General features: G+C 34.4%; 1 protein-coding gene across 1 annotated transcript; it reads left to right on the top strand.

Annotated features, from left to right (window-relative positions):
* The first annotated feature begins 370 nt into the window (after positions 1 to 370).
* LOC127867713 (U6 snRNA-associated Sm-like protein LSm7) lies at positions 371 to 15589 on the top strand. Its single transcript, XM_052409055.1, has 4 exons — positions 371 to 520; positions 9151 to 9262; positions 12329 to 12400; positions 13531 to 15589. Exons 1-4 carry the CDS (start codon positions 488 to 490, stop codon positions 13668 to 13670), a joined length of 357 nt encoding a protein of 118 aa, XP_052265015.1. The 5' UTR covers positions 371 to 487; the 3' UTR covers positions 13671 to 15589.
* Positions 15590 to 23812: the final 8223 nt, after the last annotated feature.

Below are 23812 nucleotides of genomic sequence, written 5' to 3'. Positions count from 1 at the left end.
CCTAGGTTTTCAAATGAGAACCTAGGTTCTCATTTGAAAACTTGGGTTCTTGAAGCAATGTGCAATCTTCAAGCGAGAACCTAGGTTCTCATTCTGAGAACCTAGGTTCTCATGAGAAACATTCTTGGGATTATGCGTCGAACCGCAAGGAACTAGGTTTCTCATGAGAACCTCATAAGAACCTAGGTTTTCAAATGAGAACCTAGGTTCTCATGAAAACCTAGGTTCTAATTTGAAAACCTAGGTTCTCATGAGAACCTATGTTCTCATTCTGAGAACCTAGGTTGTCATGAGAAACCTAGTTTCTTGGGATTATGCGTCGAACCGCTTGCCATACATTTGTTTGAGTTACATGGAATAGTATAGTGCATCACCTCCTACGTCCGTTATTCCACTTGCTGTTTTTACAAGGCTTTAATTTAATCAAAAGTAAACTTCCGGTGCGGCATTTTCGCTTTCTGCACGTTTTGATTAAAAACTCGGAATAATGTCGACTCCAGCGCCACCAAAACAACAACAGGTATTTCTCAATTAGTTGAAAGACAATGTTTTAAGTCGTTCTTCGTATGACACTCATAAGTTTACAGCGGATTCAGTCAAACAAGTTGCATGGTTTACGGTTCGGATAGTCCCTTTAGTTTATATTTTGTCAAGACAAAGTGCCACTCGATATTGACATTTCATATCGTTGCTCTAAAATGACAGTGTAGGCATTTATTCTACACCCTTTTGAAAATTGACCCGTTCAATGATAACGTGGCGGGCTGTGGGTTGCATTTGCCATAGTTGCAATAATCCAACTCCCATCTATTGACCAATTCATTGTTATTGTTTTGATTCTGAATTTTTGCGCATGCGCGATGCGCTGGTAGGCAAAAGCACTGGGTACAGTTACGATAAACACTATGTCATATAGATAACGGCACGTGTTTAGTCAATATATCGAAAACATTAACAACAACATCATAACCTTAATACTATTAAAGATATTGCATTTTTAATGTCAATATTGTTTAATTAATACATGTATTCTTATCTATAAAAAAAATATATACTCGTTAGTCATAAGCATCCAGGTAAAGGTGGTCTGAAGACTAAACACCGACAATTTCACAAAACAAAGCTATGCATTAGCCGTTGTATTTCTTGCAGAAGGACTTCAAAAATTACAAAAAATAATAAAGCATCCCCATTATATAATTATAATTATCAATTGTATGAGTATGAGAGTGTGGTAAAAAAATGAGTGAAAGAAAAGGGGTGCATTAAAATCTGACATACCGGTACAACAAAGCCCTATTAAAAGCGAAGTGCATGACAGTATTTAAATGTTATGATCATTTTCTTTTAAATTGGATGATTTGTTTTTAAGGTGAATAACACTATAGATGAATCGTAACATACAACTGAAAAACACAACTTCACATGATGCAAATTAACCTGTGAATTCATGTATATTGAAATTCCTTTACAAGTGTATATGAGTGACAAATATCTTACATTTTATAATATATATCTACATTGTTTTTTTATTTTTCGCAAATATTATTTACCCCGGTTGTCATACGTAATTTCTTGTTTTCATGATGTCGTTTGTGCATGGCCGTAACATTCAATCTTCAAACGGAATGACGTAGTTTTAATTAACCGGTACCCGCTAAATACGTTTAATGATTATATGTACATTTACCATTTATTAAATTAGTTTTGTTATAAATTACCGGCAAACAGGCTAGTATCTTCAAAGCGTACATATTCTGTTAATATATACTGGACAAATTATTTTATATTTTTTTACGATATGTAGCATATCTTATTGAACAGTTGAACTTTGGCGGTATATTACTCAACCCCAAATAACTGCTCAATACTACCGGTACTAGAAAGAGAAGACATGGTGGTACCATCAATTGTGTTTAATGACCAGACTTTCATATACCACCTGTGGTCAGGGACCTATTGTTTGTATAGGTCCCTGCTGTAGTTTATGACACTTTGCTGTTATTCAAGTAGGGACAATATCTGATCAAAACGAGATAATCGGCTTGTGCCGAACAAAGGGGGCAATTAAACACCGGAATACAAAGGCTAACACGATTTTAAGATTGATGCAAACAATCAAATCAAACCAATTAAATTAAATTAATTTAATGTGTCAAAGTGTTAGTTTTCCTAGACAGACAGACAATACTTTTTTTAGTAATTTCCTTTTTACTCCCATCGTCAACATAATATATTTTGTATATAACAATAAAAATACATATATGTTGCTTTAAGGTAGGTGAAACTATGTCACAAAGTATATTTACATTTTTTTTGAGCATAAAAAGCGCACAACGAATATACAATATATGTAATTTATTTTGTAAAGTCGCGATTAATTCCTGTTGTTAAATTATATTATTAAAAGGACACAAGAAAATCTATTTATGGTGTTGTTTTTTTCCCGTTTGCCTGTTTGCATTTAAAAATAAAATATTTTGCCAATAATACTACCGAGTTTATCATGTGTGCATTGATGTAATCAGCTATGGTCAGATTACAGAATGATATAATTGTAAAATTTAGTTCAATGTTTTGGAAGACTTTTTTTAGTTGACTTGCACAATGTACCTCGTCAACATCACAGACATGTGGTTGATATTGATACGCGCCAGAAAACATATTTCAACAAACACGAGTATGAATAAATCAAATGTATATTGGGGTACATAAGATGAACAATGGGTAAATTACGTTATACGATTTAACAAATTTGATCTGATACTCTAAGATTCCTGAACACATAAACAAAGTGTTATTAGTTCAGACCCTGTTCTTTAGTTGCAGCAATTGTACATACTTAATAACAGATGGATTACGGATTATCATAGTGGTAGGTTAATATATGCTGTGTGCATGGAATCGATCTATTTATTGTTTGTTTTTATTCTTATTTGTTTGAGTACAGTACAACAACTTTTGGGATGTTTAAATCTAAAATCTAAAAATGATCGTATACATATCAAAATATATTAAATAATGTATTTAATATAGATGTAGAGCGTGACAATAAATATCGTGCTCGATATCTCCCCTTTGATCGTGTCTTTCTTTTGCCTACCAGAGTAGCACGGATAAAGACACGCAGGTGCGCGTGACGTCACGCGTGAATTGGTCTATTGACCCTTCTGGTTGCTGGGAGTTGCAACTGGTTTACATATCTGATTTCATATCAAGTCTTCCACCTCGAATCCAGGCAGTACCGTTATCGGTTATGTAAGCAACATAATACAGCGTTTTTCCTTACTACTTTGGGAATGGTGCCGGTACTGGCCAAATTCAGAAAATTAGTGGCGTTTTCAACCAAATTGGGAAATTTATTAATTATGCTGAAAACTTTAGAAAACATATGCAAATAAAAAGTTGCATATTTAGATTGAAGTGGTGAATGATTTCCTGCAAAGTCCTGTTTCTATCAACAAATAACGAGTTTATTAAACTAAACACTCTGTTAACTGAAGCCGTTCTTGAAAGAAACAACGGTCTAAATCGGGGCTCTTGAGCATCATGTTCCATAGGAACATAGGAATATTTCTCTGACTGAACAAGGTTTGCGTCAGTAGACTCGACAGTCAATGAAAATTTGCTATAAACAAAATCTGACAACTATGCACTGGACTCAATATTTGATACATAATCCCCAATTTTGAAACTCAGCATTGTAGATATGCGCGATTGATAATCAGTACCGGTAATCTGTTTGGCTGTGTTCATTTTACACTATAATTTGTTACATACTACTGAACGAGTTGTATAGTATAAGAGTATGGCTCCATGGCACTGAAGATGTGAATGATTGTGAATTAGTTATGCGTGAAAAACCCTGTTTCACTATCAATGGATAGTTTCAGTGGTTCTGTGGCATTGCTGTACCTACTAAACTAATCAGTAATTACGGTGTACTCCTCCGCGAAAAAAATTGTGGCCAGTTACTGAAGAGACTGATGATGGCAACCCTGTGTAATCATCGTGGAAATTGTGCAATTTATTCTTCATACCGTCATTAATAATATATATTTCGCCAAGTTGAGAAGTTTAACAAATTATTATTTATTTAATTACCTAAAACTGTAAATGTTTCGTTGCACTCTCTTAGACCATAATTAAATTTGTAAGGCGTAACAAAAAAAGTTGTTTGTTTCCGGTGGCCCGACCCTACCTAATTTTTTGCCGCCGGTCCTAATCTTTTTTTAGCCCAAAATTCGAAAAAAATCGGACCGCGTATATTTTCGGCGCGCTCAATAAGCGTTCAACGTTATCGGGGCCGTACATTAAACTTTCAACATAAACAAGATGGCGGCGCCCAGCGCCATTACCGGATCATTGCGCATAGCGGATCACTTTGATGTTCAAGACTGCGTTTTGCGATAAATAGTTGAAATTGTTAGATGATATTTTGCACAAAGCATCTTCAAGGCCTATTATTTAAACGCATTGATTGAGTCGTAATTGGAGCGTCTCTTTGTCAAACATTTCGGTATGTTTTGCTGACATGTATATACGACTTTGTTGACTTCTGTCTCGTTTCCAAATCGAGGTTGAACATTTTTTGTGGCCACTTGCTATAACACTGTTGGAAAGTAAGAAGTTTACCCATTATTTTAAAGGCCATTTAGTAGTCTTTCGGCATGCAAAAGTCCATTTCAGTTTTGATTGATGTTTAAGATTTTGTCTGCGTGTAAAAATAAGACTATGTGCTGAATCAGTTAGCAACGGTAATTTTTAATCAAACTGGTGTTAAAGAAGTCTCAAACCGTTCATTGTTTTTCACCAGCACAACTTAATTACGCTACTGATCCGGTAATGGTAACTTGACTGTACTGTTGAAGGAAAAAGTAATACCAGTTTGTGTCTTTGCCAAAGTTTTGACAATTTTAAGTCATTCAAATGGTCTGCAACTGACTGTTTTAATAGCTTGCTGGATGGTTTTGTAATTGGCAATTCAAGATAGCAATTTTTTTTCCACAATGGAATACAAAGTTTAAAGATTTCATGTTTTAAAATCCTCTTTAACGACTGGGTGCATCTCTACTAAACTTTTACATTGGATCTCCAAGAAATGAATATTGCCTAGAATTATTTCTGGCAGGATTATGGTCCTTTGTCTTTTTTTTTCACTTTTGAATTTATTATTACAAAATTGTGTGTGTTCAACTCCTCTGCTTGACAAATTTTGCTTCAACTTTCACAGCTGAATGTAAAGATGATCATTATGGTAGGACTTCTGACTGCAAACAGTTCAGCCATTTTTCATTTTGTCTACTGTATATATAGTGTATTTGTCTCTGTCCAAGCATAATTGTCCATGTCAAAATTCTAGTTATATTTAATAAGTAAAAATGTTATCATTTTCAGGGCAAGCACAGTCATAGTGCTAAAGTGGGGGACATATTGTTTTTGCCCTGTATGTTGGTTCATTTGTTTGTTTGTTTGTTTGCCCCAACTTTAACATTTGCAATTACTTTTGCAAGATTGAAGATAGCAACTTCATACCTGGCATGCATGTGTATCTCATGGACCTGCACATTTTGAGTGGTGAAAGGTCAAGGTCATCCTTCAAGGTCAAAGATTTAGCTTCAAAGCGGCGCAGTAGGGGAAATGGTGTTTCTAACAAACACATTTCTTGTTTAAATTTATAAGTATAGTTTGATACAAGAAGCATTAAATTTCTGCTTTTCTGTGCTTGGTGTGATTTGATTTTGTGCTTGTTTATTGATTTGTGTGTGTGTGTAATTGTATGTATATAATACAAGTCATAATACATTTTCTGTTCTGTTCCTGAAATTCATGGGTAGATAGACCCCACGCCACCAGTACATAATATAATCTGAAAATGTGGTCCTTTGGGAACATTAACTGCATCCAAGAAATATAAAAGCACATCCGGTTTGATTGGGTCTTTCCATGGTGATAATGTTTAATGCAACACCACTGGCGTTCCCGTAGCACTGCTTTTGAGGTATTTAATATATTATAAATAATAAATAATATAGAATACACTGCATGAACCCAAAGGACCAGAAAGTATAACAACACTGAATCCCTATAGACACTGAGGGTCAAGCTCTCTGTGACTTGTTATAGTTATGCCTTTTATTGGTCATAAAATGGTATATTTAAGCCGTTGCCAGAAGTCAACATTAAACTCGGAATTAAGGAAAGCAACACATTCAATATTAATGAACAGCAAGTTTTTATTTCATAAAAGCATTTAAATATAGTCATATAGCATTACAGACATCATCAAATTATTGTACATACAGTTATACACAAAACATGAGAAGAAAATGCACCATGTACGACAATTTCTAAAAAAAAAATTATTTTCAAAAATAAAATTATTTGCCTACCTACCTACCCTAATTTTTTTGGCAATGTCAGTGGAAATAAACGATTTTTTTTTTTAGGCCTAATCTGAAACACGCTTTTGAATTTTAATGTTAATGCCATGTTATCAAATTCTAGCTTCAAATCAACAGTGCACAAGTCATATATATTTCGTGTGTGGGTTCATTCTTTGTTCCAATAAAAAGTAGCATAGAGACATTTGAAATATTTTATTTTTGGTTAAAACTTTTGTTGTTCATTTTAACTAAATTATATCGCAAATGATTTTGAATAGACATTTCCTCAAAATTAATTAAAAATCAAACATGCTATATCTTTATCGTTTCGGTTTTTAGATGATTCATTATAGAATCTGTATACTTTAGACAGTACTCAGTAAACAGAAAATCTGGACACAACTGGATTAAGTGTTGGTTGTTGCAAAAACACGCTTAGCAGGTATACTGACCTATTGTGTAGACTGCGATGTTTTGACAAAAGGGATTAACCTGTGCGTATGCAGGTTGTCAACTTTTTTTCTGCAAATTGGGATTTTTTTTGTGAATTGGGAGTTTATCATTTTGACATTGGGAAAAATTGTCTCATTGGGAATGGTGCCGTTTTACGGTACCAACTTTATATAGAGGAAAAACACTGTAATATTTTCTATCATCAACTGAGCTAATTTTTCATTTTTAACCAATGAGTTTTTAAAATGTGCTGAAACGATGCGTTTTTTTTTCAAAAACAATGAGCTCGGATGATGCTACATGTTTATTTCTTTCGGCAATTCCTAATGCAGCCTTCAAAGTTAATTGATCTTGGCAGGGTTTTAATTTTTTGGGGGTGGCATTTTGACAGTTCAGAAAGAGAAAGCAGATGCAAACGCTTGGATGGTTTTACATTGTCTTATTCAACCTTATAGTTCATGCACAAAGCAGAGAACCAGTATGAAACGCAGATATTACCGTAATAATTTAGTATGACGCAGTACACATATAGCCGGTGTTACAGTAAAAAATCACCTTTTGTGTTCAGATAAAATGTGGAAAATTTTGGGCCGTGTTATGTATTGACAAGTATCTTTCTGATTTTGTCTTTCTTGAGAATCAATTCGCTTTTTTAGACGCAGAAATTTTTGTCACATGCGCTTTTGGTAATTTTAATGCACAAAAAGCGCAAAATGGACATGAAATTTTTTCACTGCATCAATAAACACAAACAGATCATATATATGTATCACTAATGGGCAAATCAAAACAACTTACATGATGTGGTGTGCTTGCATAATACTAATTTTAATCCAAAGTTTCAAACACCTCAACAGGTCATCAACATGTGTAAGTTTTTGCAATGGAAAAAGCCAAGTATTCCGAATTTGAAAATACACTATTGATTATCTCGGGAATACCCTGCGAGATAGATATTGTGTCTATTCAACCAATCATAATACACTGATCTTTGAAACATTTATTATAAAAAAAAAAAGAATTTCCAAATTTTGGTTGAAATAGTTTTATTTTTCCCAATCCTGGCACCATTACCCAAATGGTGAAAAATAATATTGTAATATTAAGGCTAAGCCATAAGGGCGACACGGGAGATAACTTTGCAAGAGGCATATTAATTTTGCTCTTTAATTAGGTTAGTGAGAAGTGACTTCTTCTCCTTTTACATGTAATGATTTACTTTGTGCCAGAAATTGACTGATTAAAATCCATTTCATTTATGGAATTGCTGGATAAAGGAGTTATTGCCATTATTTTGCCTGGTTTACAGGTTGTGCAAAGTTGAGCATTGAAATGGACTGTCCGGAGCCATTTAGTCCTTGTAGTTGTTATTAGATGATTTCTTGATTAATTGCTGTATGCTATTTAACTATGCTTCTGCAAAGCTATAAAAATGGCCAATTGAAACCACACTCACGAATATGGAAATTAGAAGACCTCTTCTGCAAAAAGTTTTTCCTGGCACTAGCAATAAATATGTTGCTTGATTACAGGTCAGAATTGTCTGGAATCTCTGATATAATAAAATATTTGCAACGAAATTTAAATTGGATCCAATGCTAATTTGCTTAAGTGTTCAATGGAGTAAATAGATATTGAACGTTACTGGTTTTATTACAGTTTTTATAAGTTTATACTCCTGTACAAAAAAAAATCTACATTATAAAAGTACCATCATAATCTACAATCAATGACAAAAAACAAAATTATAGCTTTTATACTCTAATTATATGTCTTTAAATAAATGAAATGCGGCCTTTTGAAATCAACCACCCATTTCAACCTCTATGAAAGAAATTAATTACACAGGAATGAGGCTTATCATTTACTACATACAAAGCTGGTTAAGGCTTGAATAAGGTAATTTATCTCAGTTAAATACATCAAGAACACAACATTAACACTTAAGTGTGCTTGTTTGTATTTGTTTATGTTATCCCCCAAAATTTTAATTGTTTCTGATGTTTCTGATTAATGATGAGGGGCATGGTGTTATGAGGTATGTAACCACGGTATGAAAAAAGTGAAGAGTTGATTTAACGCTTAACAGAAACCGATTCTACTATAAGTTACATGTAACTCACTGTTCCCTAATTTCAGCTGACGGAGATGTCACCTCTTCCTCAAATAATAACCTACTAGCAGGCTGAGCCTTGGGTTATATTACTTATTTTGTTGTATGTTTACCAACAAGCTATACAAGTTATCTATCCAACAATTATGACTATTAAGAGGTACAAATGTACATGAATGTGTAATGTTTGTTTTTCAGACTGACAAAGGCAGTGCTGTGGACAAGGAAAAGAAGAAGAAGGAGACCATCCTTGACTTGTCAAAATACCTTGAAAAGCCAATCCGTGTGAAGTTCAGTGGTGGTCGTGAGGGTAAACCCAGTATTATTTTGTAAATGATATGGGCCATAATCTGCCATGCTCTGTGAAAAGGGGCTTAATGTTTAAACAGGATAATCAGGCATAAACTTTCGACCTAAACTGGATTTTTGCTTGAAGCGGCTTTCTTTAAAGTGGGTATATACGATTTTGTCAAATATTTATGAATTTATATAAACTGTGTAAAAAACTTATTATATATATAGTTCAATTTAAATTAAAATAAAAGATAAGAAAAACTTGTGTCGAAAAATGCGAAATAAACCAGATTTTTAATTCTGAAATTGAACACGGCTGTACAGCTGAATTTGCCAGCATGTAAACCATACATGTGCAATTTGAATCGAAACTTAGTTTAGCAGTTTATTTGAATTCCTGCAACGATATCTATTCCTATGACACACAAACACTAACTCCGATCCTAATACAAAGACGAATGCTTCGGTTATTGTAGGAAAATATGTATGTCACTATCGGCTCGGGGGGCTAATTTGTCTTTGCTGCATTTTATGAAATTCGGCTTTAATGTATAATTTTTCTTGCTTATTTTGTGTTATTGTAACATATTTTATCAATATATTACAATTAAACACATAAAAAATCGTATATACCCGCTTTAAATGAAAGTTATTATAAAAGCAGAAAGTGTTGTTCCTAATTAGCCTGTGCAGACTGCACTGGCTAATCTGGGACGTCACTGTAAGCACATGCAATAAACCCCCTTTTCACATAGCACAGCCCATATGTAAACTTATCTCAATTGTGCTTTTCCATGATGCTTACCTTTAGTTCTGCTGATAAACATTGGGTAAAATGAGACCTTAGCCCAGTTTTAGGAGAAGTGGAATGATTTTTATGCTCCAGGTAGGATGCATATAGCAGTTGAACTGTCCGTCAGTCAGTCAGTCTGTCCGTTCGTCCGAAAACTTTAATGGCCTTAACTTTTTCAATATTGAACATAGCAACTTGATGTTTGGCATGCATGTGCATCTCATTGAGCTGCACATTTTGAGTGGTGAAAGGTCAAGGTCTTCCTTCAAGGTCAAATTTCAAATATATGGCGTCTGTCTGTCCGTCTGAAAACTTTTACATTGACCATAACTTTTTCAATATTGAAGATAGCAACTTTATATTTGGCATTCATGTGTATCTCATGGAGCTGAACATTTTGAGTGGTGAAAGGTTAAGGTCAAGGTAATCCTTCAAGGTCAAATGTAAAATATATGACATCTGTCCGTCTGTCCGAAAACTTTAACATTGGCCATATCTTTTTCAATATTGAAGATAGCAACTTGATATTTGGCATGCATGTGTATCTCATGGAGCTGCACATTTTGAGTGGTGAAAGGTCAAGGTCATCCTTCAAGGTCAAATGTCAAATATATCATATGGCATCTGTCCGTCCGTCCGAAAACTTTAATATTCGCCATAATTTTTTTATGCTTCCGATGGGTGGCATTTAGTTTTTGAACTGTCTGTCAGTCCTCTGTCTGTCTGTTCATCAGTCCGTCCGTCCGTCCGTCAGTCAGTCCGTCCGTCCATCCGAAAACTTTAACATTGCCCATTACTTTTGCCGCATGCATGTGTATCTCATGGAGCTGAACATTTTGAGTGGTTAAAGGTCAAGGTCAATGTCATCCTTCAAGGTCAAGGTCAAAGGTCAAATTTTGCAATATTGAAGATAGCAACTTGATATTTGGCATGCATGTGTATCTCATGGAGCTGCACATTTTGAGTGGTGAAAGGTAAAGGTCAAGGTCATCCTTCAAGGTCAAGGTCAAAGGTAAAATTTTGCAATATTGAAGATAGCAACTCGATATTCGGCATTTATGCATATCTCATGTATCTGCACATTTTGAGTGGTGAAAGGTCAAGGTCATCCTTCAAGGTCCAAGGTCAAATTTTGCAATATTGAAGATAGCAACTCGATATTTAGCATGCATAAGTATCTGATTAAGCTGCACATTTTGAGTGGTAAAAGGTCAAGGTCATCCTTCAAGGTCAAAGGTCAAATTTTGCAATATTGAAGATAGCAACTCGGCAATATTGAAGATAGCAACTCGATATTTGGCATGCATGCCTATCTCATGGAGCTGCACATTTTGTGTGGTGAAAGGTTAAAGTCAAGGTCATCCTTCAAGGTCAAAGGTCAAAATTTTGCAATATTGAAGATAGCAACTTGATACAAATGTATTTGGCATGCATGTGTATCTCATGGAGCTGCACATTTTTAGTGATGGAAGGTCAAGGTCATCCTTCAAGGTCAAAGGTCAAATTTTGCAATATTGAAGATAGCAACTCAATATTTGGCATGCATGTGTATCTCATGGACCTGCACGTTTTGAGTGGTGAAAGGTCAAGGTCATCCTTTAAGGTCGAGGTCAAATTTTGCAATTTTGAAGATAGGAACTCCATATTTTGCATGCATGCGTATCTCACGGAGTTGCACATTTTGAGTGGTGAAAGGTCAATGTCATCCTTCAAGGTCAAATATATGGCTTTAAAACGGCACAGTAAGAGGCATTGTATTTCACGAACATAGCTCTTATTAGAAATTGTATTAGGGATGTCACCTTATTTAGTCACTCTATTGTATGAGGTAAGAAAGTAGTAAATTGTGTAGCAGAAATTGATACTCGATAGGTCATTAGTAGGCAAGTTTTAATGATAAGGTAGTTTCGAGAAAGGCTTTTGCGCAAGTGCAAGATAGATATGGTACGTTTTTTCTTCATTATTCGAGACTTTATGTCAACATTATTGCTAGAGATAAGTTAATAAGTTATGCCTTAACACATTGTTTTGTTTTAAAATAAATAGTAATACCATTCTACTCCTGTCAAATTATGTTGTGGTTACTCCTTTTTCCCTGTGTTTGAAGAGAACTGTAAATAATTTCCTCAATCCTTATCAAGAGTGCTTCCATGAAAAGATTTTTATTAGAAAACTTTATATGCCAGCAGTTACTTTCCTTACTTTAAAACTCAACATAAAAACTGGTTTGTTATGCATATGTGATGCATCTTTAGAGAGTTCATTAACTGTTTATGTTTGTATTTACAGCTAGCGGCATCTTAAAGGGGTATGATCCTTTATTGAACCTTGTATTAGATGACACCACAGAATTTTTAAGAGGTAAGTTATAATTAATATACATTTATAATGATAATAAGAAAAGTGTTAAGTGATAAATTCAATTTTAATTGTTTATGTCAAAAACACTGTATTTAATAATTTTATTGCATACAAAATATTAATAAGTGGATCTTTACTTATTTAAATACTAGTAATTGATCTTTGAACTTTTTTGACAAACTAATATTAAAACAGTTAAATTGTTTTCTCAAAGTGGAGAAGGCAATATTTAGAACATTACAGAGTTAAAAATATAGCCCAGGATGCTGACGGAAAATGATTTGACAGACTGTCTTAAAATGACCATGAAATATCTGTTTTATTATCTACTTCTTATGAAAATAATTACCATATTATATATAATTATAATAATAATAATAGTAATTAATTATAATAATAACCTTAATGTTACTTTACACATTATTGTGTGCAGTTTGAATATTATGGAGGGCAATATAACATTATACAGATATTGTATTGACATTAGGGGACAGCCAAATATTAATTATGTCTCCAAAGTAGAAGGCAATATTTTTAACTGTTGCCCTGGAGCTGTAAGGCTGAAAGGAACTGTTCAAAATAGTGCGGCTGCCCAATGTACTGAGGGAAAATCATGTGACTGCTCCCAAATACAAAGGAAATACATGTTTGATTACCTACTTCTATAGATGAAAAACAACAACACAATTCTATACAAATAAATAATTTAAATTAAATAAAAGATATTATTATTCATATCATAACGATTAACAATAATAATAAAAAAAGAAGAAGAGAAAAAGCACACTTCAAAAAACAATTATGTTTTGACTCGTCATAGTAATGTTAAACATTTATGGTCCTGAACGTTCATCAAACACAGTTTCCATAATGCTACTTTGTTCAACATATTCTGTGCATTTGAATATTGATTAATGCACTATAACATAACAAAACCAGGCAACATAATATATTTCCCTTTTGTTTGAACCAAGTAGTAAACAGTATAAAATGCGTATTTATGAAGTGAAGGCTTGTTTTTAGCATAGTGAAAAAAAGTAAAATGTGTACATGTACGGTATTTAAAATATAACTAGTGAAGATCATAAAATATGTTATTGCACCTATATCCTCTTTGGTTTCTTTCACAGATCCTGATGATCCATTCAAGCTCACTGAGGACACAAGAAGTCTGGGCCTAGTTGTGTGTAGGGGTACCTCTGTGGTGTTGATATGTCCGTCGGACGGCATGGAATCTATAGCAAACCCCTTCGTGCAACAGGAAGGGTAGAGACAACGGCCAGGAAGTGGTTGATGTTTTGATTATGGCCTGCCTTAATGTTGTTGAATATTTGTCATGTACCATCTGACAGTTTACATGTGACATTTTAGCAACAAGGGTGTATAATTATTATTCCTTTCTGTAGAATTCATTTCATGATATTGGCTTGCTGATTAAGAGTTTTTTAGTCGCTTTTGGTTCTTTTTCGTCATTAATCATTTAAGGTCAATAATTTCTTAATTAATTCTCTATAGATCAGGACAAGACAATTGCTATGAAATTTACACAGAATATTGTTTCAGAGATCTCCTTTGGGGGGGCATGAAACTATGGCATTAATCACCAAGTCGAATAAAAGCTTGTTAACACTAGAAGCTTTTTGTTTCGCTGGATAATTGTTATAACCCCACAAACGAGGTTTAGGGGGGTATATAGGAGTGAACTTGTCTGTCGGTCGGTCTGTAATTAAGTGTCCGCTCTCTAATTCAAGTTGTTTTCATCCGATCTTCACCAAACTTGTTGTATCTAGATGATGTCGAGGTCAAGTTTGAATATGGGTCATGCCGGGTCAAAAACTAGGTCACAGGGTCACTAAGTGCGTTTTAAACATTGAGCATGGTGTTTGCTCTCTAATGCAAGTAGTTTTCATCCGAGATTCACCAAACTTGGTCAGAAGTTGTATGATGTCTAGGTCAAGTTCGAACATGGGTCATGGCAGGTCAAAAACTAGGTCACGAGGTCACTTAGTGCATTTTAAACATTGAGCATGGTGTCGGCTCTCTAATTCAAGTAGTGATCATCCGATCTTCACCAAACTTAGTCATAAGTTGCATCTAGATAATGTCTAGGTCAAGTTTGAATATGGGTCATGCCAGGTCAAAAACTAGGTCACGGTGTCACTTAGTGCGTTTTAAACATTCAGCATGTTGTCCGCTCTCTAATTCAAGTAGTTTTCATCCAATATCTTCACCAAACTTGACCAGAAGTTTTATCTAGATGATCTCTACGCCAAGTTTGAACATGGGCCATGCCGGGCCAAAAACTAGATCACAGGGTCACTTTGTGCGTTTTTTAACATTCAGAATGGTGTCCGCTCTCTAATTCAAGTAGTTTTCATCCGATCTTCACCACACTTGGTCAGAAGTTGTATCCAGATGATGTGTAGGTCAAGTTCCAACATGGGCCATGCCGGGTCAAAAACTAGTTCACTTAGTGGGTTTTAAACATTGAGCATGGTGTCCGCTGTTTTTTGTGAAGACGACATGCAAAATATTCTGTGTCAATGCAGCATGTGGGGGTATTCGTCACGCCCTTGACAAAGCTCTAGTTAAATTTCTTGTATTTCTTCTGTACCATTTATATGTTGAGAACATTCAAAATTTTGTCAAATAGAGTTAGAGGTGGGCCAAAAGGTCAACTAAAAGAAACAGCCCCAGAAATTAAATCTCTGTAGTTTGATGCTTGATGAACATGAAAATCATTATGTCTCTCAGCTGAGCAACTTTAGAATCTACATTTCTGTAACAAGTTTGTGTGTTTACTGTGCCCACAAACGCTTGCTGACTAGGGATAAAGATACATGAGATTAAATGGCAAATGTCACCATTTTGTTGGATACAGTTCTGTACACCTAAATGTCAGTTATATGTTATGTATGCTTTTTTGTTTGAATGGAGATCAAACAACTGTGCTTAACTTCTTTTATATATATTTGGTTTTGTTGTTGTTTGAACCTCTAACAAAACTATATAATGCAGCCTCATGTTACTGTTTTTTTTAATGAAGTTACTTATCTTAACTAGTTTTAGTAATTACTTTCTTTTGGGATATTTGTTCACGTTCAAAGCTTACTTTAATATTAGTATTGTTGTACTTTTGATGTAACATAGAGACTTTCTTGTGCGAACTAAAATACGAAAATGCCATGATCCTACCTGTATCAAGATGTTTTCTTTTTTTAGCACATGATTTAATTATGCTACACACGGCAGCTTCTGTTATCATGTGTTGAGCAATGAGTGTATTTGTCCTCTATTTACATATGATGATCATATGATGGAGAACTTTCCAGGAAGAGATGTCTTCTATGTTTACACTAAACAAATGGTCATAGACTAATATGATGTGAGTGCACATGGCACTGTAAAGGGCAAATATCATTATAAATATGATTATATTCTTAACAGCTGTTGTATGACTGTAACAGAGGATTAGGACAATTGTTTTTTATTGTGTAAAAAAATTGTGCATAAAATCAATACTTGTTGCAGGCATATTGAATCGCTGTGTTGTGATTGGGCAACTTTTTAACCAGGTTTTCCGGAGGAAAAAACTGGTTATTAGATTGGCCAATGTCGGCGGGCTGGCAGGCGGGCGGAACAAGCTTGTCCGGGCCATAACTTTGTCGTTAATTGTGAGATTTTAAAATCATTGGCACATTTGTTCACCATCATTGGACTGTGTGTCGCGCGAAAGAATTACGTCGATATCTCCAAGGTCAAGGTCACACTTTGAGTTCAAAGGTCAAATATGGCCATAAATGAGCTTGTCCAGGCCATAATTATGTCGTTCATTTTGAAATTTTTAAATTATTTGGCACATTTGTTCACCATCTCTGGACAGTGTATCGCGCGAAAGAATTACGTCGATATCTCCAAGGTCAAGGTCGCCACGACTAAAAATATATTGATTTGAAACAAGGGGGGTAACTATGAACAATCAGTAACAATGCACATTTTGACTGTCTCCCTTTATCAGACTTTTTTTAATGTCCCCCACCACTATAGTGGGGGACATATTGTTTTTGCCCTGTCCGTTGGTTTGTTTGTTTGTTTGTTTGCCCCAACTTTAACATTTGCCATAACTTTTGCAATATTGAATATAGCAACTTCATATGTGGCATGCATGTGTATCTTATGGAGCTGCACATTTTGAGTGGTGAAGGGTCAAGGTCAAGGTAATCCTTTAAGGTCAAAGGTAAAATATTTGGGTCAAAATCGCTCATTTAATGTACACTTTTGCAATATTGAAGCTAGCAACTTGGTATTTGTCATGCATGTGTATCTCATGGAGCTGCACATTTTGAGTGATGAAAGGTCAAGGTCATCCTTCAAGGTCAAAGGTCATATATATATATGGGGACAAAGTGTTTCACAAACACATCGCTTGTTATGCTCCCCCGAATTTTTTTGGGGGGGAGCATATAGTCGCCGCTTCGTCTGTCCGTGCGTGTGTCTGTCCGTCAGTGCACAATTTTTGTCCGGGCTATTTCTCAGCAATGAATGACCGGAATTCAATTAAACTTTATGGGAAGCTTCACTACCAAGAGGAGATGTGCATATTATCAGCCGGTTCTGGTCGGATGATTTTTCACAGAGTTATGGCCCTTTGAAATTTTCCATAAACTGTACATATAGTGCAATGCTTGTCTCCCCAACTACTAGATGTTTCCTTTTATCTGAATATATAGTGCAATATTGTGACAAAAAAAAACCTTTGGGGAGCATCACCCGTCTCCGGTGGTTTCTTGTTTCAAATTGAAATCAAGGTTGCCACGAGTAAAAATAGATTGAATTTGAAACAAGGGAGTAACAATGCACATTTTGAATTGTCCCCCATTATCAGACTTTTTTTAAAATTGAAAACCTGGTTTTGTGACAATTTTGTCCCTTGTTTGAAGATATTTTGCACAGCTTGTGTTAACGTAAAGACTAGTAACAAACAATTGTTAAAATATGCTAGCACAATTGTTTGTCTCAATTTATCACTTAATAGTCTTAGCTATACTGCTCACCCAAATCAGGGACCTATACAAAGGGATGCACAAGTTGCTTGTATAGGTCCCTTCCCAAATGTTGGCGTCAGTATAGTGGGCTGTTGGTCTGTTTGGTCAAACTTTAACATTTGCCATAACTTTTGCAATATTGAAGATAGCAACTTCATATTTGGCATGCATGTGTATCTCATGGAGCTGCACATTTTGAGTGGTGGAAGGTCAAGGTCATCCTTCAAGGTCAAAGGTCCAAAAAAAAGAAAAAAAAGTCAAAGCGGCTCAGAAGGGGACATAGTGTTTCTGACAAACACATTTCTTGTTGTACTTGGAATATTAGTCAAGGCAAACATGCAACATCTCCGGATAACTAATTCTACTACATGCATTACTTTGAAAAATTCATCCATTATTATGTCCCCCAGTCTATACTGGGGGGCATATTGTTTTTGCCCTGTCTGTTTGTTGGTTTGCGTCAAACTTAAACATTGGCCATAACTTTTGCAGTATTGAAGATAGCAACTTGATACATGTATTTGGCATGCATGTGTATCTCACATTTTGAGTGGTGAAAGGTCAAGGTCATCCTTCAAGGTCAAAAGTCAAATATATGGGGGGGGGGACATAATATTTCACAAACACATCTTGTTCATAATTGTGTTGGGTAACTGACAAAGTTCCATGAATCTTAAATGCAACATAGCAAAATTATTCCCTTTTTATACGCCCGTTTTTTAAAAACGGGACGTATTATAGTTTCACCCTTGGCGGGCTGGCGGTGTCCGATTGAGCAGTTTCCGCTCTCTAATTCAAATAGTTTTCATCCAATCTTCACCAAACTTGGTCAGAAGTTGTATCTAGACAATATCTAGGTCAAGTTCGAATATAGGTCATGCTGGTTCAAAAACTAGGTCACGGGGTCACTTAGTGCATTTCAAGGATTAAGTATGGTGTCCGCTCTCTAATTTAAGTAGTTTTCACCCGATCTTCACCAAATTTGGTCAGAAGTTGTGTCTAGATGATATGTAGATGAAGTTCAAATATGGGTCATGCCGGGTCAAAAACTAGGTCACGAGGTTACTAAGTGCATTTCAAGCATTTAGCATGGTGTCCGCTCTCTAATTGAAGTAGTTTTTATCTGATCTTCACCTAATTTGGTCAGAAGTTGTGTCTAGATGATATGTAGGTCAAGTTCGAACAAGGGTCATGCCAGGTCAAAAACGAGGTCACGAGGTCAAATAGTGCATTTCAAGCATTTAGCATGGTTTCCCCTCTCTAATTTAAGTAGTTTTCATCCGATCTTCAACAAACTTGGTCAGAAGTTGTGTCTAGACAATATCTAGGTCAAGTTCGATTATGGGTCATGCCGATTCAAAAACTAGGTCACTGGGTCACTTAGTGCATTTCAAGGATTAAGCATGGTGTCCACTCTCTAATTTAAGTAGTTTTCACCCGATCTTCACCAAATTTGGTCAGAAGTTGTGTCTAGATGATATGTAGGTCAAGTTCAAATATGGGTCATGCCGGGTCAAAAAATAGGTCACGAGGTTACTTAGTGTATTTCAAGCATTAAGCATAGTGTTCGCTCTCTTATTGATGTAGTTTTTATCTGATCTTCACCTAATTTGGTCAGAAGTTTTGTCTAGATGATATGTAGGTCAAGTTCGAATATGGGTCATGCCGGGTCAAAAACGAGGTCACGAGGTCATGTAGTGCATTTCAAGCATTTAGCATGGTGTCCCCTCTCTAATTGAAGTAGTTTTCATTCGATCTTCAACAAACTTGGTCAGAAGTTGTGTCTAGACAATATCTAGGTCAAGTTCAATTATGGGTCATGCCGGCTCAAAAACTAGGTCACTGGGTCACTTAGTGCATTTCAAGGATTAAGCATGGTGTCCACTCTCTAATTTAAGTAGTTTTCACCCGATCTTCACCAAATTTGGTCAGAAGTTGTGTCTAGATGATATGTAGGTCAAGTTCAAATATGGGTCATGCCGGGTCAAAAACTAGGTCACGAGGTTACTTAGTGCATTCAAGCATTTAGCATGGTGTCCGCTCTCTAATTGAAGTAATATACATGTATATATATATATATATATATATATATATATATATATATATATATATATATATATATATATATATATAGTTATAATATCAATGTTACATACATGTATATGATAAATCTGTGTATTCTGGTCTGGAGGCCCTAAAATACGAATAAACTATGTTGTATTGTATTGTATTGTATAGTTATGACATAAAAATATATCATTTTGCCACCCAAATGGTAAAGTTATGTGTAGCTTAATTTTTAAAAAGATATCATTTTGCCACTCAAATGGTAAAGTTATTAAGTTGTCCAAAACCTTCAAACGGGCGTATCTTGTGACAGTTTGGCACCCTTGTTTATGTTTAATACAACATGCAATTACTCTATCTCTATATTGACTACAGATATTGAATGAAAACATTAGGTATTTGTTCATGGTCTTTACCTATGTGTTCAGGGTCTTTACAAATACTCACTGACCATGACTTATATATAACTGTGATCAGCTTTTATAAGGAGTTTGTCCCCTTGTTGCTTAATAACTGCTTTAAAAAAGTCAGCTTAGGTTGGTTTTCAAGTTTAAATTCAGGTTAAAGATTTGCATGCAACAAGTGCATATTTCTGTAAGTACGTAATATATTTAATTTAAACTTCACACATATTAGCGCATCTTGCAAGGTCACTGACCAAAGCCCATAACTCTTACCTTCAATTTAGCAGAAATATTTCAGTTTCTCATTAAGAAAAGTTAGGTTTACATTTGTGTTCAACAACTTTATATCACTTACCAGCCTTGAAGCAAAATTATGCCCCCTTTTGTACTTGTGGTTATGTGCAAGTTGAAATTATTTTCGAAGTTTGCATGTAGCAATTATATTTCTCTGTAACAACTACAAATACTCAATTATACTTCAGATGTCTTTCAGATCATCATGTAAGTTAGAGGTCATATATATATATACCCAGTATTGTTGTTTTCATGCTTAGGATTTTCGGTGAGTCTTTGCGCCTAGTTTTATCCTTCTTTATTTGAACATATTTATCTGGTGAATTTTAAACATGTTTATTGATGCCTGCTGTGATCACAATTCTCACGTATCAGAATTGATTTATATACAGATGCAGATAAATCTGTTCAATAAATAACTGATAAGTCAGCTGAGAGAACATTTGATGATACATTTATTTTATGGTGGATCAATACATTGAGTGGACTTGCATGTGGAGCGGCTATACATTCCTCAAATGACAGGGTAGGTTATTTTAAGTGGCGCACCATTAGGTTCTCAAGTAAAAAATTCCTGTAAGGAATGTTTATTTATTCCTTAGATATATGAATTTTAAAGGAAGATTTTTTATGCCATAGGGAGATTCATTTATTCCTTAGGAATAATAAATGAAATGTGCACATGTTCGAAATATTCTTATGATTTTCAAATTGTTCCTTATAAAGAATTCCAGCCTTTAAATTCATCATTCATCGGCCTATTAAGAATTCTTCCCATGTTTAACCATCCAGTCAAAATACATGTAAAAAATAAACGGATGCAACTCGGGCTTCTTTTAGAATGGGACTTTAATTATGTCAATATTATTTGGAAAAACAGCACTCTTAATTGATTGAAAAACGTAAGTTAAATAAAGGTCCACTATTGGATGTTTTTGTATGCAGTGAATAGTGTGAGCATTTGGATTGTAAATGAAAACATCTATAGTGGGGGGAAATTAAAATAGGAATTTTTATTGAGTATGAATGTATATGAACATGCAAATATAGCATGCTATGCCTTTTTGGCTGCCTTCTGCCGTTTATTTTTGCTGTGTTTGCTAAGTTGCCAAATTGCACGATTGAAAAGGCCGACAATTATCACAGTCAATACACTGCACTAAAGCCTCCAAGCTGTTTTCACAAATGTATTAGTTTTACGCATAATGTAGGTTTAATCTAAAACGGACATCAAAGTCCACTTCTGTATGTTTAATTGCCTTTTTTAAATAGAGCACATAATTATATAACCGTTTGGGAACATATAATACACAAACAACATGTAAGACCAATATCTATAATAGAAACAATGAAAGACTACTATATATCTTAATCTATATTTATGAATACTACAACTCTTGTATTTTAGATGAAGAGTCATTGCATGAAGATAAAGTGCACTGGGTTTATAGTGATTTAAATTGATTACTCAAAATTAAAAATTATTTGCTTTATGCTTTTTTTTTATTGCAACCCCATCATTTAACATAATGTCAAACTTATGTCCATGATCATTTGTAAAATTAATTTATTATTGTTATTATAATTGTTAGCTCAGCTGAGCACAAAGGATGGAGATAAACATAGATTAACACAATAAATAATACATAAAAACATGAAGATAACAAAGATATGGCATTGCTATATGAAGATAACAAAATAAATGGTATTGTTGTAGTGTATAGCACTTCATATGAAATATATTCAAATATAAGTATGCTACTTTAACTAAAGAAATCAGGAATGTTTGCAATAAATCATTTCTTTTTCAATGAGGACCTACAGATGTGACTTCACATTCTGCGTGATTAGGCCTCACAGCACATTATGGATAAAACACTTATTTCTAACTACAAAACATAGGAGTTATAACGATGAACTGAAGCCATAAAGTGTTGGCATCAATCATAATGTCAACCATTCGTAGTGTATTACAGCAAAGTGGTTTACATTTTACGCAATTATCAACCGGATGCCGTTGAAGTGTTTGCTGTATAATCAAAAGTTAAATCATGTATATATTTCCACTCTCGCATTAACGTTATTTTTTGCAGCTATATCATTATGAACTACACGATCTGTCGTTACGATATCTGTTTTGTTATCGCAAAAAAAAATAAAACGACCAAATATTTTGAAGCTTATTTACTTTGCAACGTGCACATGCAGTAAAATTATATTGGACCTTTCGTATTTCAATATAATGTTTGTTAACTTTATATCGTAAGAAAGTTGAAAAAATATGCATTTGCAACTGATATAATCTTTTTGTGAATATAAGGTTATTATATACCTGACATGACTCAATATTCTATACGGCGTCAAACTATAATTTAGTTCAGCGAGTATCGAATTGTTGTGTTGTAATATGTTGTTCATCCAACAAGAAGGCTGTGTATAAAGATAATTACACATTGTTCGTTGAGAACACACAGTAACAAACAAAATTCATTTCTCTTTTCATCGCGATTTATTTCTGTTGAATATTTTCTAATACAACGCTGGCTAATGTTCGTGAAATACAATTTTACAGCACGTCGGCCAATATGGCAGCAACGACAAGGAAACGTGACTGCTCTACTCGATTGTCAAGCTAAGTCTCCTTTTTAGAAAAATGAGAAACCAAAATTGACAAAACGGGCTGTATATTTTTTTTGTTTGGCAATTATAAATATGTCGGTTGACCGACTCTCTTATCTTCCGATATAATGAAGCTAGCAGGTGCTAGACAGAAATTATCTTATTGACCATATCAACGAATATTTTTGATGGCTTTTCAAGATAATTATATCCGGACTGTGTTTCATAACTATTCTTTTGACATCTTTAAGTACATTTTAATGTCAACTTAATTACGTTCTCTTAAGATTTGGTAAATATTTAAATTAAGATTCTATAATTTTATTTAAACCATTATTTTCTCTATAATTAAACATATATTACATTATATTCTTTATAATTAAACATCTATAAATAATCTCCAAAATTCAAGAATCCTATTTATGAAATTATGGTTGTTGTGGTAAAAGATTTATTAATAATTTTCTACAATTATTAATTTATAAATACCAACTACGTTACAGTGCCAAGTAATACAAATAGAGCACCCTTCGCGGACTGAGCAATCTCTTGAAGTGCATATATAACATAACACAAAAGCTAAACAAACACAGAGGAGTATGTTCTAAATAAAGATTATATGCTCTTAACGGTATTCTATTTTTTTTAATGACGGAGACATTCTCTTAAATCGTATGCAAGGTTAAGAGTATGTTGCTCATGCGACATGTGGTCTATCTATCCACTCAAACATGTTTTTACGCGGTGAACGAAATTGATAACGATTTCATTGTCGTCGAATGAACTGTGTTAAGCATGTGGATTCACATGTATCATATTAATGGACACCTTTGATGATGGTAGCGAGATAAATATTTTCAGTTGTTACATAAAGAGACGGTGTTTTGAAAACTTAGTGTGTAATTTTCCAATCTTTATCTGTATTCATCACGACCAGCTTTTTGCCTCTCTTTTTTCTAGTTCAATGCGACTCAGATATCGGA

Source organism: Dreissena polymorpha, chromosome 2, assembly GCF_020536995.1.
Source record: "Dreissena polymorpha isolate Duluth1 chromosome 2, UMN_Dpol_1.0, whole genome shotgun sequence".
NCBI lineage: Eukaryota > Metazoa > Mollusca > Bivalvia > Myida > Dreissenidae > Dreissena > Dreissena polymorpha.
The sequence above is the reverse complement of the archived record's forward strand: the minus strand, read 5'-3'. Positions and strand labels throughout refer to the sequence as shown.